The sequence below is a fragment of the Phytophthora infestans genome, genomic scaffold (assembly GCF_000142945.1).
Source record: "Phytophthora infestans T30-4 supercont1.45 genomic scaffold, whole genome shotgun sequence".
Lineage (NCBI taxonomy): Eukaryota > Oomycota > Peronosporomycetes > Peronosporales > Peronosporaceae > Phytophthora > Phytophthora infestans.
Window position 1 is genome coordinate 499,804 of NW_003303714.1, and position 19,674 is coordinate 519,477.

Here is a 19,674-nt window from a genome sequence, read left to right on the forward strand (position 1 = left end):
GGATGAGCCGCTTCTGTCGCAAGCTCACAGCCCGCTGCTCAGCGATCACCGACTGAGCGTGCCGCAAGGGTTGAGTACCGGTGGAACTGTACAACCGCACCGACTCCTACAGCTGTTCGAAGTGCTTGGAAGCAATGCCCTGAAGAGTGACGAACGCCGCATCCCTCTCCGAAATGGATCGGAGAAGGACGTCGATCTCGGCGTCCCGATCCAAGACTTGCTGATGGTGGAGCTGGGCCTGACCCAACGCAGCGTCAACCTTGCTCTGCTTAGCTGCGATGGCCCGAGCAAGTTTTGCCTCACTCAGAGCTACAGCCTTTCGCAGCGACGCGAGGAGATTATCCGATTGCGTGGCAGCAGCCTCCAATCGAGACACTTGCTGTTGAGCCGACGAGAGCTGAGTTGACAAGTCGACATTGCTGAGAGCAAGCGAGTCCAGTCGCCGAGTCAGTGCGCGGCTCTCCTCCTGAGCAGCTTGATTGTCAGCTTGGAGATCGCCGATGATCTTTGGATAATCAAGAGCGGCGTAGTTGCCTTTCAAGATATCCAACAGTTCCCCCGCGGAAGCAGCATGCAAAATCGCTCGCCGCTGCACGGGATCGGAGGGCTCCACGGAACGAGTAAATCCGTAAGCCATGAGCCTCGCCAAGAAGGTCAATTCTTCTCGGCGATCATGCCCTTGCTCGTTAATTCTGGCCATAAGGGAGTCAAGACTCACTGGAGCAGCCGAGCTTGGCTGATTGGTGGCGCCCGAAGTGGTGTCGCCCGGCAAGCTCGGTGGACCAGGAAGGCGCACGCGAGAAGACTCTGCCGACTCCGCGTCAGACTCATGGGAAGTTGTCAGGTCAACCAGCCCACTTCATGCCGGTCGCTGACCCCACGAGTACCGACGGGTCGAGGAATCGACTCAGCTGGCACGCCTTCACCTCGACGAGGAGTTGGAGAAGAAGGATGGTGCCACGGGTTGTGCTGGAACAACATGCGAAGAGTAAGGAGCTGCCAAGTGAGTGACAGCGGAAGCAACGAACGTACCAAAGAAGGTGGTGGGGAGCCGCGAGACGTCATCAGCCGAGTACGGACCAACGGTGGCAGAACAAAATGAAGGATTAAGATACTCATTAGCTCGGCTCGTATCATAACCGGGGCAGTTGTGGTGTAGGGATTTCCAGATTCGACCATACGCCGACCTACTTTAGGTCAAGAATCGGCTCGGTCTGATAACCCAGAGCTTAGGAGCCAAGGATCACGGTAAGTACTCGGCGATCTGTCCGGATATGCTATCCGGACAGCCGCTGAGCTCAACGGTCGCCGGAACTCAGCTGAAGGGTCGGTAGAGATCCGAAACGACTACATTTCATTAGATATTTGTATGAGAAGCATAGGATTAAAAAGGGGGAGCCGAAAGGGCTCCCAGAAGATAACAGAGCAGAATTTTCCTAGTCCAAGACACGTGTATACTTTTCCGGTAAGTCCCTGCATAGGGCTGGATTATGCCTGCCCTCAATACTCGAGAGGCATAGCTTGTAGGGTATTGACTGGTAGCGCCAAGAGATTAGGTCGGTCCGGGAAGGACAAAGTCTCGCTACGCGCGAAAGAAAGTCCCGCATACTCAGCGGGCCGGTACGTCGGATAGCCCGGGTGCCGTAGCACTTCTAGCTGAGCTGCCTCTGCGCTCGGTGACCTGTAAAAGCGCTCGCGCGCCGTCGTCCATCCTTTGGTGGAGGGCACAGGGTTGTGAACGAGCTCAGCCGAACCAAACTCGGCGGAGCCTCGGAAGTGATCTGACTTGGTTAGTCGGAACCGGGTGGAAGCGAGCCACTCGTCTGTCCCGGAAGGGCCGGACCGCGAGGGGACCACCCTCTGCGCAGGCCATACAAACCGCCGACGTAACTCGGCGATGCGTTGTGGTTTGTGTAAGGAATCCACATCTGACGATATTTGTGTGTTCTACTACACCACATGAGGTATTCGTGCCGTCAGACCAACCATTTCGGCTACAGGCCGAACTTAAAGCTTGCCGCCAGCGTGGTTCTGTCGAGGGCTATGTCCGCAAGTTTCGTCGACGCATGGCTCATATTCGTGAGATGAGCGCCATGGACCAGGTCGATCGCTTTTGCGATGGCCTCAAGTCGGAAACCCGTAAGGAAGTCATGTATCTGAGGTGTGGCACGCTGTCCGAAGCCATCGCCGCCGCCCAAGCATTCGAGCGTACCCATTTCCACTCTTCGTCTGAGCCACGTCGTGTCTCTCGAGGTGGCACTCCTCGTTCAGCTAGTGATGCTCCGATCCCGAGGGACGTCTCTGCTGTGGACACGCGCTCCATCAGCAAGGAGCAGTGTCGTCGCGAAGGTCTGGGTTTCTACTGCAAGCGGACAGAGCACCGCATTGGCCAGTGTCCTCGGCGTACGTCTACGCAGGGCGGTAAATATCCGGGAAACGAGCAAGCTCGGCGGATGTAAGTGGAGTATTCACCGAGCGCAGCATCAGCTCACAATCTCCTATAGACCAAATGGACACCACAATCGCAGAGATGACAGACCTCTCGACGACGGAAATGTCGGTCACACCTCGCAGTGTGTCCGCTTCGAATACATTTCTGCAAACCGTGCGTATTTTGGGCCGCGACTGCTCGATGTTGATCAATTCTGGCGCCTCTCATTGCGTCTGGGCCTCGGGCCGAGGCTTCGACACGTCCGCAATGTCTACGACGATGTTAGTAGCTCGAGGTTTCGATGGACGTGCTCAGCAGCGTGTCGTACCCATCTCTGATATGGAAGTGACTTGCGGTGTGTCAGTAGTGCAAGTGCCATTTGTCTTCTGGCCCCTTACGATGGTATACTAGGTCGCCCATGGCTGGAGGCCAGCAATCCCAGAATCGACTGGCCGTCTCGGTCGCTAACCTGGCCCGGCTCAAGTCACGAGTCCCCGAACGACTCACCACCAGCAACACGAGGTGAAGATCAAGCTACTCCCGTGCTGTCCAAAAGCTCCACGTGTTTGGCTCAACTTGAAGTCTCTCTTGTTCAAGGAGCGTTTGGTCAACCATGAGTATTTCGAGATATTCCGGCTGGTACTAGAGTCAGGTGCACTACCGAAGCCGACACCGCGTGACGTTATTATACTGCTGAACGAGGTTGACGACGTTATTCCATCATCGTTGCCGAGCAAGCTCCCTCCGGAGCGAAAAATTCAGCATGGCATCGTGCTGAAGCCAGATGCTGCGCCATCATCACACTCGCCATTCCGGCACGCTCGCGTTGAAGAACAAGAGCTGGCGAAGTTTGTCAAGGAATTGCTCGGCACGAACAACATCGAAGAATTAAAGTCGGCCTGGGTGTCCAACATTTTTGCAATTCCATAGAAGGCGGTTGCGACGGGTACAGCACCAACTCGCTCGGAATGGCTTCGCAGCGGTGATGCCAGCATACCCATTCGATGGGTGATCGACTACAGGCACCTCAATTCTCAATGCGTCATCCCGAATATTCCAATCCCCCGTGTAGACGATATTTTCGACAAGTTAAGTGGTGCTGCGTACTTTTCGACCCTCGATTTAATGTCTGGCTATCATCAGATGCTGCTCGAGCCACGAGCGAGAACTGACCGCCTTCCAGGCAAACCGCGAGTTGTACCAATGGGTCGTCACGCCGATGGGACTTGCCGGAATGCCGGGTTCATGGTCCCGACTCATGCGTCACCTCCTTGGCCGTCCCAAATTCCAAGGTTTTGTGTGTGGTTTATTTGGATGATATCTGCGTTTTCTCAGCATCGCTGGTGGAGCACATAACCCATCTACGTGAGGTGTTACTCGTTCTCGGTGAGGCCAAGCTGTATGCGCGCAAGGACAGGTGCCGTTTGGCGCAACGATCAATCGTTTTCCTGGGCCATCAGATCTCATCATCAACGATCACCCTAGATCCAGCCAGGGCTATGCAGCCACCTCGCAACCGGAAAGAGCTGCAGCGTTTCCTAGGGTTCTGCGGCTATTACCGGCGATTCAACCCACCGTACTCGGTGCTGGTGTATCCGCTGACTGAACTGGTCAAGACTTCAGCTGGTTGGCGTTGGGGCACCGAGAGATCCAAGCTTTTGATGGTGTCCGCGCTCTCCTGCAAAAATCTCCAGTCCTGCATCTACCCGTGTTCACTCTGCCATTCTACGTCACGACGGACGCATCTGATGTGGCTGTGGGCGGGGTTTTGACCCAAGTAATCGATGGTGTGGAACATCCGCTAGCGTTCTTGAGTCGCAAGCTAAGTGATATCGAGAAACGCTGGCCGGCACACGAAAAGGAGCTCTTTGGTATCATGTTTTGTCTCGAGAAGTGGCGTGTGTACCTGCTCGGCAATGTATTCATGGTGTACACGGACAATTCGGCCTGCAAGTGGTTGTTCAGCAAGCCTACGCCTTCGCCGAAACTACTCCGTTGGCTCGATTTCTTCAATCAGTTCAAGCTCAAGGTATTCCACAAACCAGGACACACTAATGTTGTAGCTGACGCTTTATCGTGACCTGTGGAGTTTAGCGCCGTGGTGATCGCCGGACCAGACCCTGCACTAGCAAAACGTATCAAAGCTTTGTACGCATCAGACGACTTTTGCACTACCTTGTTGGCGCAGCTTCGCGCGAGGGAGAGGGACACGATGTCGAAATACGTGCTGCACGACGGCTTGAGCATTGTACGTGAAGGGGAGCGAGTTGTTCTGCCTCGTGACGATCGGCTACTACTGGATGTTTTGGTGCACTATCATGACAATGCGGTTGTCGCGCATCCCGGATCGGTGAGGACTTTTCTCGCGCTGCGTCAGCATTTCCTGTGGAAAAGTATGCGGAAGACGGTCGACGAGTATATCCGCACATGCGAGACGTGTGCCCGAAATAAGTCTGGCGATCGACGTCGAGGACATAACCAGCCCCTGCCAATTCCTACGGCATCATGGACGGACATATCGATAGACTTTGTCCCGAGTCCGAGGGATTTGACGCCGTCTATGTCGTCGTTTGTCGTCTGAGCAAGCGCGCGAGATACCTACCAACACGGAAGGATGCTTCAGCAAGTGACGTGGCGTTGCTGTTCTTCAATAGTATCGTGGTTAGCCATGGCACACCGCGGTTTATCGTATCCGATCGCGACCCGACGTTTCTCAGTAACCTGTGGCAAAAGATGCCAAGGATCATGCAAATCAAGCTCAAGATGACAGTGTCACATCGCGCACAGGCCGACGGGCAGAGTGAAAGGCAAATTCGCATTCTTGAAGACGCACTGCGCTGTTCAGTTTCGCACTACGGAGATGATTGGGTGAGATAACTACCGTGTATCGAGTTCGCGCACCCTACAGGCGTTAACACATCTACAGGTCGCAGCCTGATGGAAGTGGATACAGGACGCCGACCCATTCCCGCTCTATGGGCAGCATCAGACCAAGCCTCGTTTGTCAGCACGCGCACCGAGGCAATGGATGCGGCTCGTCGACATCTGGTCCAAGCACAAGAACGACAACGCCGGTACTACGATCGTGGTCGCCAAGATGTGCGATTTAGTGAAGGCGACTTCGTCTACGTGAAGGCCCGGCTGCTGAACATCAACAGGATGGCTCGTCCTGACTATGATCCTGAGCGCGATCCAACAGTGAACAAACTGCTCCCCAAGTGGTTGTTACCGTTCCCAGTCGAACGCGTGCTAGGACCGTTGACCTACAAGTTGATTCTGCCGGCGATATTGCGGTCTCAACGCACGTTCAATGTGGATCAGCTCAAGCAATCCTTCGGTTGCCCTCCGGAGTTCATGGGGAGACCAAATCGTCGCGCGGCACCAATGCTTTTCGACGAGCAAGGCGAGCAAATTTATGTGGTATCTGCCTTGCTCCAGAGACGTCGACACCGCCGCCGCGCTCAGTACCTCGTCCAGTGGGCCGATCTCCCAAGCAGAGAGAACTCTTGGGAGTTTCAGTCAAACATCAGCATTGGCAGAAGCTGTTGGCGGAATTCCGGCGTCGCACTTCAACTCGAGGCGGACCACGCGATTAAGCGGTGGGGGATGTAAGGGCTGTACCCAATCCAGTGGCAGAAATCAGCGATATCTACAATCATCAACGGCCTGCTCTTCAGATGTCACCAATCAAGCCGAAGAACATAGTTGCGTAAAGCAGTGCCTGATGACGAGACCATTTGCAGCCTCCCAGAGCTGCCACGACACTGCATGTGATTACGGCACCATTTGCAGCCTCCCAGAGCTGCCACGACACTGCATGTGATTATGGCCTTGCGTTTCTTTATCTGTCAAGGAGGTCCAGGTAGGGGAGAGCATTAGGAGCTAAAAGGCCTGGCCGTTTGAATTCATTCTGCATTTTGCTTAAGTCTGAGCAAGTGGCTCACGCCACACAGTCTAATCATAATACTGTAATTGCAACCAAAACACGGCCAGAATGACTATCCCATCAAGTGGTAATGTCGCTATGGCTGATACAGTTTCTGGACTACAACTAGATCTAGGTTTAACTGGAACGGGTCTAAATGTGCCGAATTTAACGTTTAGAGGAACTACATTCCCGATACTTACTACACTGTGATTACTCTTGGTGGAGCCGTGGCGTCAAATGCTGTTGTATTGAATTAAACATTTGATTATTCTGGTCTTCGTGATTTATCTATTACAAGAACGTTTATTGCTTCAGCATCAGTTGCTTCACTTTCTATTTCTTGTAATACAATAACTGGAGATAATGGAGCTAAAAGCTCGATATTGAATATTAGCTATTCTACATTGAACATTATGGACTCACTATGCAGCTGTTGCTAATCAACTAAATTGCGGAGTCGTTACTACAACTTTACCACAATTACACGATAGGTGGTTTAGAGCAACGCAGCAGCTTGCTGTGTTGTTCGGTAATTTATCGAGTTTATCTTCCCGTGAATTTAAAACCAAACAATTAGACTAAAAATTTGCAAAATCTTGTGGTCGACAAAGTACGACATTGCCAGGAACGGGAGAAACCTACAACGGTGATATGGCGAAATAGGAAGAGAAGATGCGCGCGCCCAGTACGGGGGCTGCGAAACAAGAGGGTGTGGCGTACGTCCAGTTGGTCGCAAACACAGGTATGACGCTTATAAGGTACGCTGTGATGGATACAAACTGATTTGATGTGTGTAGGACGTCACTCCACCTTGCGCCCGCGTGATTACGTTGGTCTTACACGCGGCCACACGAAGGATGCCCCCGCTCCGAAGAACGCCACAAAGAGCGCCACGCAGGACGCCACGCAGGAAGAGGATGTCCTTGCCACGCAGGACGCCCCGAAGAACGCCACGCAGGAAGAGGATGTCCCCGCCACGCAGGACGCCACGAAAACCGCCACGCAGGACGAGGATGTTCCCGCCCTGAAGAACGCCATGCAGGACGCCACGCAGGACGAGGATGTTTCCGCCCCGAAGAACGCCCCGAAGAGCGCCACGCAGGACGAGGATGTTCCCGCCACACAAGATACCACGGCTGAGGCTACCACACATGAAAAAGAGGTGAAACACTCCCAGAACGCTACTGCTAAGGTGGCAGCTGACTCGCCGGTCGCTATCGCTGAGAGCAACATGGAGGGCAACATGGATGGCAACACTGAGGGCGACATGGTGAGCAACATTGAGGGCAACACTAAGAGCAACATGGAGAGCAACGTTGAGGGCAACGTTAAGGATAACGCCGCCGCAGCCACCCTAGCGGACTCCAACGATACGAAAAACAAAGTATCAGATTCAGGTACGAGTCGTCTACAATTTTATTTACACTTTCTAATTGAGGATTATCGACTGCAGATGACCCAGATCCTGAGCCTCCAACAAATCGGGTACGAGTATCCACTGAAGGGTCGGCTAGTCGACCACATCATCTCTGGCGTCGCCAAACCAAAAACGCGGATAACCGCAAGAAGATTGTGAAAACGCTAAACCCAATCATCAACGACAAGCCAGGGCTACCGCAAAAGGTCTTCAGCACGTGGGAGGAGTATCAGAAAGTGCTCAAAGGTTACGAAGCTGAACACTTCCTTTGCTATCGAACTCGGAGCTCTGAGACAAGAGAGAAGCACAACAGGTGAGGGCACGATACCGATATTGACGTTTATGTTGCTGTCTCACTATGTCGTTTGCTGCTATGTTGCTTTGAGTGTTGCTTAGGCTTCCTGGTGCTAAGAAGATACCTGATTATTTGACCCACAGCTTCAAACGAGTTTGGTGTACGCATGCTGCAACTCAGGCCCCCCGATGGCGTGGGCGCAAGTAGCGTTACCGTCGGCCGACCACCAAACCGATACGCGTCTCGAAGCTCACAATGAGCCAACTAAAGCGGCTGCACATGCACCCAGGAAGTGCAGTGAAGCGAAAGCCACCGCTAACTGCGGACTCGAAGCTCTTCTTATCCCTCACCCCAAGCCTCGACACAATAAGACGAAGAAGCTGACACAGCGCAAATTAGTAAAGCACGAAAGTCCCAGAAACTGGCTGCTATTGCGCTTCCGGACAAAAACGTACCGTCACTTTCGCGACTATTGGAATGGGCGAACCACACGACTGACCCGTATCACGTGAGCGAGATACTCGGAAACTACCCTGTGATCATGGATGACGATTTCATGAGCGCCCGAACTCCTCGCAGCTGTCGTGAATTAGTTTGTACGGCTGACTATGACTACAATTTCGTGATTCCTCAGAACCTTGTCATTAAATTGAGCGCTGTGGTTGCTGTCGAAAAGAAGAAACGTCAAGGATCAAAGTACTTTAATGAGCATCAAGATGGCGAACATCCGGAGGGGTCCACGAACGAAGTCTTAGCTTTCTTTCCTGGTGGTACCCCGCGCTTTACTAGGTTTGTGCTTTTCATGTGCTGCTTCATGTGCTGCTGGAGCTCTGTGTTGCTTGATGTGTTGCTCACGGGGTGTGTTGCTTTCTGTGTTGTTACTAGTGGTGGGGTCTTCAGAATGGTTGAGTACTCCAGTCTTGTCAAGAAGTTCAATTCATGGATGGCAGATGTGAAGTGGCTGTTATCGACAAAGTGGAAAAAATTCCTCGCACACCCGGAGATATTCGACGAGGAGACCGGAACTGCTGCTCTAATGCCTGACGTTGTTCCAGTGAGACGTCAACAACTGGCGGACGACATCGTGCGTGTGCTGGAAAGCGCTTGTCCAAGCTCAATCTTTCGGCTTGATTGTGGCGAGGGAACCGTCATGGTGGAGAAAATGGTTGGCATGATTGCCCGAGATCGTATGCTGAGTGATACGATTATCGACTTTGGAATTCGATGCATTTGTGAATCGATTGGTAGCTGCTATGCTTTGGACTCATTCGCACCTTCATTGGGCTGTCCATGGCCACCAGAAATCCCTATTGATAGCTGCAAGTACGTTGTGTTGCCTATCCATTTGAGCGACATACGCTGGGGTGTGATTATTGTCAGTATTTCATACCGGACGGAGATGGCGACAGTCACACCGTATTTCTACGAACCATTGTGCTCTACGTCATACAACGACACTCTTGATCACACCTACGAGGCAGTAGTGGCCGAGTTCTTAAGAGTCTGGCACGATTCCACCATGCTTGGAGAGCCATATCCAATCGTTGAGGAGACCGTGTGGCTTTCCGGACCGAAGCAGCCCGACGGTTTTTGCGGTGTGCTAGTACTCGCCCAAGTGTATACGATGCTTAAAAATAGCTCGCAATTTACCCGATGTGCTGTAAGCCATGACGACGTCACTATTATGCGTCTTCGCATTATGTGGATGATCTTAAGGCAACCCGAGGTAACCACGAGAAAAAACAAGGTAGCGAAGGCGGTCCAAGACACAGATCTGGAATTACTGGCGACAATTAAGACGTAGCATGTTGTGTTTCGGAAGCCAATTAATTGTAAACTTCTTACTCAATAACCCCCTTCTGGTCCTCAAATTCTCAATGCTGCGTGTGGCCTAACATTGAGCTGCAACACTCCTCCAGCACAACGGAGTAAGACATGACGTACTTTGAGCTGCGAATAGGAACCCCCGTCACGGCTGCAATGCGGGTAGTTTCCTCCTTTTCGAGTGAGATCAATGTAGCTAGCTCATCGTGCGCATTTAACAGCTTCGCCGTGTACTTGGCCAGTTTTTCAAGCTTCCCTTCCATTAGTTCAATCTGCTGAAGCCGGGACTGAAGCAGCTTTTGGCAAAGCTTGGCCTGGTGAGTTTGAAGAGTCTCTGCTTCACCACGGCGATCTGCAGCTAGCTCTAGATACCCCGAAGGCGCTGGGTGACTAGCAATAGCGCTCTTAAGAAGGTTGGTGTGGCTGATGTCGTCTTCGCTCATACTTGTCTCCTTTAAAACGGCCGACTGCGATCTACTAAGAAATTCACAATAGGGGGCCAGAAACTTTTACGGTTCCCGTCATTTTTCTCTTTTAAATAACGCCACGAGCGTATTTTATTTATCAAATGTTGCTCTCTGTGGCTCTCCTTGTGTCGATGTGGTCTGTTGCGTTGCTATAAGAGCTGTTGTCTTGTCGTTGACGAGTTGCAGTAACGCCGTTCCTAAATTGCAATGATTTAACAACTCTGGGTACACTTCAAGCATCAAAATCAATGACACTCGATAGTTCAGGTGTCGGGTTGATGCCTTTAGGCACATCAAGCACAAATAATCTGCGTTTTTACGGTGGAATTGTGAGTCGTGAAACTATGAACATTTATCGAGTATCTGATACAAATGGATTGGTCATCGCTTCAAGAACTACATCCGCCTCAAACACCAAAACGTATCCGTTGTTGAATTTAATATCAACGGATAGTCCGAGCGCATTCGTTGGAGGTGTTTCTGCTACAAGCGCTGATTTACTTACTATAAATTGGAACGATAAACCAACTGTGGGGATTTACGTCTCAAACGCACTAATTTTGTTTTAAGATTGGCAATACTCAGCCGTGTAAAACTGGTTATCCTCATACTTATACATTAGCAACAAGTGCTGATGCTTTTGCTATTAATTATTGCTGGCTCTTCGCCAGCTCCTACAGGAGCTTGTTTATACCTTGTTTCAGACACTGTTAATAAACTGTTGTTTAACACCAATACGCCATGCTCCAGTTCGTTTGGGACTGCTCCTCTCACGCTAAACTCTGGTAATATATATTAAAGCATCTAATGCACTCAACGATGGTTCTGCTAATTATGATATGCCGATCTTCATGGAATTGACTAATAGATCGCCTATTGGGTCTGGAATACAACTAAGCAATGCAACGAATGCAAACTCCACTAATACCGGTAGTGCATATTTTGGAACTACTACGAACAACGATTTGGTTATGATGACTGCAAATACACGAAGAGTTACAATATCTTCCGCAGGTAGAGTTGGTATCGGGACTGGGTCTCCCTCAGCAACATTGCACGTATCAGGATCAAACTCATACACAGTTGGTGTTGGCGGAACATCAAATTGTTACCAATACAACGTACAAGGAAATATCTGGAACAATCTTGGATTAGACCCGGTAAGTGTTACGGTCCCTGCCATATTCTCGTCTTCAATTTTCTGTGTGCAGTCCATATACACAAGCTCTGATAGACGACTCAAGGAGAATATAACACCTATTTCAATAAGCTTGGAACATTACGATAAGTTGGAGCCCGTCAGCTACAACTGGAAAGGAGAGAGCGACGCAAAACTTGGACTGATTGCACAGGATGCAATGAAAGTGTGTGGAGAAATGGTCAGTATCATGCCAAACGAAAATATGAAGGCAGAAGGAGATAATGATTTGGAAGGATATCAATATACACTCAATTTCTCTCAACTTAATGCATTAAATGCTGCTGCCATCAAACTTCTATTAAAATCGTTAATGAGTTTAAAAAAATACTTGAACAACGTTCCGTTTTGATAAAGGTTTTATCGAGCCAGCCTTTCATTTCAGCTTTGTACTGATTCATAGCATCTCGCTTCATTTGATGCTTTCTTGGTGGTTCAGGAGCATTGGCTTCAAAATAGGCTTTGCCTTTGCGTTGATCGACAGCCTCGCCAAATCTATGTCGAATACTTTCGTTTAATTTTGCTGCAAATTGACTTTTGTAGCTGTTGATATCGTCAGTATAAACTTTTTTATGCCAGCATTCGACCCGCGTGATCTTTTCTCTTCTTTTATTTCTTCGTCATCACTGCTTTCACTGACATCCAGTAATTGAAGGTTCCTCCTCAGCTTGCTTAGCAGCTTTTTTTGTCGCTCGTTTGTCTGTGGGAGGTTTATTTGGGGGAGTTGCAGCTCATTTTCGTTTTAGAAGCTTTACGGATTCGTTCATGGCTTCATCAGTAAACTTTGCTGCCATTTCTTGACGTCTCCGATTTGAATCCTTTCTTCGGAACTATCTTTGCTTGTTTAGATATTTCAAAGCGTGGTCATCCACCACTTCTTTTAATGACTATTTTTCTTTAATGTTTGCTCAAGTATTGACTACCTTTTGCGCTACATCATTTACTCCACTGAAAAAGTCCTCGAATGATTCTTCAGGTGCAGTGGGCTCATCCATATTAAAGTCTGCATCAGTTGATTTCGAAACGTATGTATGCTTCTTCTTACTAGATTGGGGAGTTACACTTGCTTCACCTTTGATAATTTCAGGAGGACATTTAGAACCTTTCAATTGCTTTTTTGTGATTTGATCATACTCATACTCACGCTTCTTCCCCATCACTTGCTGAAACAAATGCGCAAGTGAGTCAGTGCTTGCATCATCCAAATTCTCTTTTCGAATTAAAGCCTTTAGCTTCTTGCCTTGAACGAAATCGGACTTCGCCATTGCATTGTAATAACGATCAAATGCATTTTGCTTTGTCTGGTTATCGGAGTAAAAGCCACTCATAATTGATTTTGATGAGGTCACGTATATTGAAGATGATTAAGAACAAATGTGGTTAAATACAATTAAATTACGAAGTTGTCAAAATCGGCCTTGAACAGGACCTTGCGAGACCGTACCTATAGCCGTATCAACGGTTGCAACGACTTCACGCAATACATGGGAATAAATCGTAAGGGCGTAGTTACAGCTCGAGGTACCGGACACAATGATACTCTTATTGGCACCATTTTCACTTGGAAGGCGGCGGCCAATATCAACAGCAACAAATCGGTAAAGCGATTCCCATTGACGCTGAGATAGCAAACCAGCCGACGTTACACCATCGAGACCACCATCAACACCCGACTTCGACATCTCTTGCACGAACAGATAATATCCAAAACTAATCGGATTGCTCCAAATAGGGACGTTTCCTTCGGTACCTTGTAGATTTTTCAATGCAGCAAATGGACTCGTCGTAGCAGGTACAGTCGAAAATGGGCTACGGAAAGGATTGATTAAGTCCAATACAGTAGCACCTGCGGTTGGATTGGTAATAACAGGTTGCATGATCAAGCGGTTTGGGTTAGCAATACCATTACTGACCGTCCAAGTAGCTCCTGGAGCAACTGTGAATTTTTTCGTAATTCGTTCGAAGTAGCGGAAAGTTTTCTTATGAGCCAACGCATGGTCGGCGCTTGGTTGGGAGAGTAAGTGGTAACAAGAAGATGAGAGAATGATTGCGAAGGAGTGATACCAGTTTCAGCAGTGGGAGTACCATTAACGTCGGCGGTAATCTTAAGAGATACAGCAGATGCAGGGAGCGCAAGACTACCAGCCAGAGCAGTTGTCGTTGCACCACTACTTAAATTCCACAGCACTGGGCACGTGCTGCCAAAATTCATGTTGTTGCTCAAACTAGCAATAGAAGCAGGCGCGACAGCGCCAGCACTACCAGTCGTAACCAAAGTAGTAGATGAGCTATTGTAATTGAGGTAAATAAAACCGCGCGTGTTCTTCTGCATTGGGCATTTCTTGAAATAGTCACAGATATCCAGCAATTTAATGCAAGCCAGATTGAGCGCGACGTAAAATGGCGAACTAGCAGCAACAGCACCAGCAGGAGCCACATAGACTTGGGGTTTCGATACGGCTTAAAGATTGCACTGCCTCCCATCACATCGAATGCAAGCTTCGAGCTTTGTTGATCAAGAGCGGTGAAAAGCGATCGTTCGGCGGCTCCTCGGTTCGAGAAAGTGTTAGTCGATCCAAACTCACCGATCCTATTAGTAACTGTCATAAACGACGAAGTGGCCAAGTTCTCGAGCGATTGTGCCGCTCCGCTAGACCCTTGGATTATTGTCGTGTCATATTCATCCAATACGAAGTTGCTCGTTGGACCATGTTTCACATACGTGTTATAGTCCGTTTCAGTGATAGCCTTGAACGTTGTATTTACATTTTTGTATGAACTTGATTCGTTTGTACGGTGGTTCCATCAATAACAACCTGAACACTGTCAATGAACTGCCACGCACCGGCCTTAGGAAGCAGTTGATCCACAGTACAGGCAGCAGTCGAAGTGATCGAACCAGCACCACCATTATAAATTCGAAGCTTTACTGGAAGCTCGATAACGGCTTCTTCCCAATTGACAAATGCAACTTGCAAAGAGATCGTTGAGAGATTAAATTGGATTTCTCCGGCGTACTGACCGGTATTAGACGTTGAGTCCTAAATATATGTCCATTTCTTATCACGGAAGAGTGTCTCAGCAGGAGCTGGTTCGACGTAATGCTCAAAAGCAGAATATTAGATGCAGACGACATAGTTTTATGTGATTATATTAATGGTGATTATATTATACTGATCAGAACCATGAGCGAAAAAAGAATTTTTAAATTGTCTAGAACGACGGATAATCAACTCATGAAACTTGCCAATTCCCTTGGCGTCAAAGTGGATCAAATTGATTTCAAGCAGCATTTAGACAGAAGCAAAGATCATTGTATTCTGAGCATGGGAGCGCCTCAGATCGGGTGCAGTCATTGGATGGCAGTCTCAAACAAAGATAAGGCGTACTTCGATCCCCTCGGCTTACCTAGGCCACGTGTGATACCAAAGGATTATTCTTATCGTGAGGTTGAAATACAGAATTCTCGGTTTGGACACTGTGGGCAGTATAGTGTTCCTATTATACTATCTGCAACACGATCAATTAGATAAATTCTACAAACTCTTCAAAGATCACTATGATAATTTTTGGTCAATCGCATCAATAATATTGATATATTATAGGTTCATCATGTCTCGTTGTAATATACACAGAGACACGCAATGGATGTCCAGAATATAGACGAACAAGATCCACAGCCAATTCAAATTGACGATAACTACTACTTACTACCAGCTCCCAAACCAGGGTCAAAAGTATCTGAGTCAAGAATTACGTTGGACGACTATAATCGCATCAGCAAAAATACTTCTCCAGTCAAAGCGTGCATCGTTGAAATAGCATCGCTTGCGCAGTTGCGCGCTAAGTATCAATAAAGGATCATATTTTTATGATGTCTTCGTGCGGGGATCCCGCCATGAAGTCACATTAGCGAGTGGATCATATGACTTGTATTCATGTTAAATGTGTCGAGTATGTCCGTAAAAATCTTGCCTCGCACGAAACAATGACCGAGACAAGGTTTGGTTCATCTAATATCAATAGGAGATAGGTTTTAGATGAAAATGTGAGTCATAGCAAAATACTCACGAAGTTTTTAATTAGAACATGTCGATAGTTCCTATAGTAACTTTATATCATTAATAAATATTTGTGAGCATGTGAGTATGTGAGTATTGGGATAGATAAACCATAAATACATATAGGGGTCTAATGAAATAATGTAAATATTTGGAGTGGCTAAAAAAGGCCATTTTTTATTACTCACATACCCACAAATTCAAGAGCTTCTCATGGTATGATTTTTTTGATAAAAATCTGTGAGTATTAAAACAAAATACTCACGCAGTTTTCGCATCTAGAGTCACTGTGCAATGTCACAATAGAATTTGGTCCATACCGGTAGAAAAAACGGCTTTCCACAGCGTAGTTTCACTGATGAATCATGGCAGCAACTAAAGAATTCATGATTTTTTGTTTAATCAGATCATGAATTCATGGTAGTTTCACAAAGCAGTTTCAGACTCAGCAGAGCCGCATGAATCCATGACAGTGCTTTTTTCTGTTAAAGACTATCGATGACAAGATCCATGACGATGCGCAGATCGACACGGGCTGTTGGGTTCACGCCAGGTGGAAGAGCTGCATTCGGGGGGATCGATAATATTCTGCGCATGTCGAAGGTGACATTGACAGCAGCTCCAGCAGCTGCATGTCGAAATGTTCCGCTCGCTGTTGGTCTGATGGTTGGGTGTGGTCGGGTCGTACTGTCATAGAGCGCATATCGAATATGAGTACCAGGGGCACTGATTTTCAATAGCAGCACATACTGGATCCCAGTATAACCGCACCACCATCTGGCAGCACCTTTCAGACTTGCCCAAGTTTGAGATCGTCCAACCTCCACTGCCAGTGTCACCCAATCGGTAACGGTGCGAGGTGCCGGTGCCGGTGTTCGGTTGAGCGTAGTTCTCTTTGGGCCAAAAGTCGCATCAGCCTCCTTGTTCGGGTTGGCAGCTCTTCTCGCTGTCATCGAGCCACATTTTCCGACCTCGTCTTCATTTCCTGCCGCACGTAAGAATTTGCTCGTGAATTCTGCCGCCGTACTCTCATGCACTACCGTTACAAGTTCGACTATCACGATACGCCCATCGTTGAGGGCGAGAAATCGAAGTCGAATCCGCAGTCCTTCACCGTCTCCAACATACGTATTGAACGCAGTAACGGAGACTCCCTCACAAACGACGTACGGATCAATTTCGTCGTCATCGTTGTCGAAATAACTCGCAACCGCATCAAGCTCCAGCGCATCGATGGCGACGCGAATATCATCAGCGGTCTTCAAAGTCGTCATGCTTGTTGCAGCTGATGTTGGCCGTACCACGTCGTATATTGCACTGGAAAAACAATACGAATCCCCGTCGCAGCATGTGCTCATTTTCTCTTTCTCGAAAATGTCCTTTTCCATTTAATGGGAAAGGAAAATGGGAGGGAAAAACCGGTTTTCATCGTCTGCTCGTCCGCTCACTGTCCGCTCACTGTCCGCTCAAGCAATGCATAATAAGGCATCTAGAGTACCCCTAGACACCCTCAGAGACAGCGATGATGTACTACATGTATATAGTAGATATAATACATATTATGTGCTCGCAAGCTTCCACGCTTAGAGTACCGCTGAGAAAAGCCGGGTTTTAATCAAACTTTTGACCAGTAGGAATCAGGCGGAATAAAAAATGGCATCTGCGACGTGTGAATACTGTAGCCATCTTTAATACAGCAAAATGACTTGGCGGATGCTACAGACCATGATTTCAAAAAGGGTTTGATAAAATAGCATGGGTATTTCTAAGTTTTTTTTCATAATTTCGATAAATAAAATACGACAGCTTGGTAAAATATGTTCACCAACAGACGTGGTCAATCATATTGACAGGAGATCAAGAAAATTAAAGAATGGGAGAGATGATGCTGCGCCGGCTCACTGATAAATTGCATAAATGACCTACCTTATGTCATATAACTACAGTCCTGCACCTCCAATTCGACACCGGTATCAGTCGATACCCTTCCAGAGTTTATGATTACGCGAATCGGATGCGCAATTACCTTTGCCCATCACCACCCTGGCAATTAACCTCAACGGTTTTCCCCTCCTCGCCGAGGGATGACATGCCGCATCGATCTGATTTTAAATTTTGGATCGGACGTCTTCATACAAACACACACTTTGATTTTTACCGCCAAAGACAATGGGACATCGCCCTTCCTCCTACATGTCCCACAAAAGCAGTCTTTGTGCGAGAAGCACAAGTCAGATCCAGCATGCTCTCACTCCGAACTTGCTCGTTGGGCAACGGAGCGCTTTAAGACCCCCCAGGCAGTAAAGCGCACTTCCGTCCAGAGTATTCGTAAGCGGTCCGCGGAAGTTGCCGCCTTGCCGGACGCCTATCGCGACCGGAAGCACTGTTGCGCGCCCGCGATTCGCGCGTCTGACGCCAAGATTATGCAGAAGATTGGCGTAAATGTTGTACTTAATTAACAAATAAAATATCAGTGCACTGGATTTGCGTTTGTTTTTTGCTTTACGTTGTTCTGGCACTGTTGATATGGTCCGCCCTAGATGCACGACTGTAATACCAGGATTCTAATGCAAACATGGTAAAATCATGGTTAACATGAAAACATGGCTAGGTAAAACATGCAATATCATGTTTGGCCTTAGAGTCTGTGTCTAGCCAGATACTGTTTTTCTTGCGAGTGCATCACTCTGCTACTGTATCGTTTCCTTTGCTTGCGTCGCTGAATTTTACAATGGTACGCAGGACATCCCATCGGCGGCGCACCATCCCACTCTTTGTGTAATCCTTGCCTGGCTCCTTCCAAAACTGTCGCCAGTGTTGGTTGGACGTTCTTGGAGATCTCGCCAGGAACGCCTATGTCAGGGCTCTCTACGACTGAGATTGGAACACGGGGGGGCGTTCCAACTCAGTGCTCCGTCATCCTGGGTAACCGTTCCAGCTGACCGGGGCGTTATGGCTTGAGCCTCCGCGTTTTCTAGAGCAGCAGGGTCACCGGCATCCTCATTGAAAAGATCTGTTATTCAAGTAGCATCTACAACGTGCGTGTTCGGCCGATATTACAGCCGCGACAAATCATCCATTTGTCCCATCGATGTCCCCGGTTTGTGGTATATCTTGAACCGCAGTTGTGATAACTCCATCGCCCAACGAACCAACTCGGCATTTGTAGTCCCAGTAGTTTCTCCAAAACCCACGTCAGTGCCTGGTGGTAGATGTACAGGTCGAATTTAGCGTGACTGAGGTAACCCCGGAACTGGCGCGTCGCCCAGAGAGTTCCGCAGCACTCGAGATCGGTCGTCCCGCTCGTCTTATAGATCTAGTTCCGTTGGGACCACACCAACATCTTACTCGCATATGTGTCACGCTTTTCAACCTCTTGCGTGAGACACGCTCCTACCACCAGGAGTGACGAGTCCACATACAGCCTATAGCGCGCCTTGAAATCGGGGTACACCAATGTGGGAGGTTCCACTGGAGCTCGTTGATATTGACGAAGCACCACCTCACAATCATCATTTCATTGGAACAGCACGTCCTTCTAGTTCAGGCGTTCCGGAGGTGCTGCAGTGACCGCCATGCCCGGTATGTAACGTCTATAATAGCTGGTTAGCTCCAGGAACGCCCTCACAGTATGCAGGTCATGAGGCCTCTCGATGTTCATCACAGCCTTCGCCTTTTCGGGGTTCGACATGATGCCGTAAGCGTGACAATATGGACTAGAAACGCCACTTGGTCGCGCCCCCTATGGCACTTCTTCATCTTTAATTTGAACCCAACGGCTCTAAAGCGTTTAAGAACTTGACGCACGCGAATCAGGTGCGTCGGGAAGTCGTCACTAAAGACTACGCAGTCATCGAGGTACACGTGGAAAGTCCTCCACTTAAGGTCGGCGAGAACGTTCTCCATCAGGCATTCATAGCCCGGAACGGCGTTACACAAGCCGAACGGCATGTCTAGTTACGCATAGAGCTCAAATTTGCTCGTGAAAGCCGTTCTCTCCACGCTGTCTGGGTCCATTGGAACGTTCAAATACCCAGAGGCAAAAACCATGGT

General features: G+C 48.6%; 2 protein-coding genes across 2 annotated transcripts; one reads left to right on the top strand and one right to left on the bottom strand.

Annotated features, from left to right (window-relative positions):
• Positions 1 to 10,610: 10,610 nt before the first annotated feature.
• Positions 10,611 to 11,337, top strand: PITG_16306 (uncharacterized protein; the record flags this gene model as incomplete). The annotated part of the gene is made up of 4 exons (XM_002897324.1): positions 10,611 to 10,892; positions 10,948 to 10,990; positions 11,034 to 11,147; positions 11,261 to 11,337. The coding sequence occupies 4 exons, from the start codon at positions 10,611 to 10,613 to the stop codon at positions 11,335 to 11,337; spliced, it is 516 nt and encodes a 171-aa protein (XP_002897370.1).
• A 1,163-nt stretch (positions 11,338 to 12,500) lies between these two features.
• PITG_16307 (uncharacterized protein) lies at positions 12,501 to 12,888 on the bottom strand (the record flags this gene model as incomplete). Its single annotated transcript, XM_002897325.1, has 2 exons — positions 12,501 to 12,604; positions 12,663 to 12,888. 2 exons carry the CDS (start codon positions 12,886 to 12,888, stop codon positions 12,501 to 12,503), a joined length of 330 nt encoding a protein of 109 aa, XP_002897371.1.
• Positions 12,889 to 19,674: the final 6,786 nt, after the last annotated feature.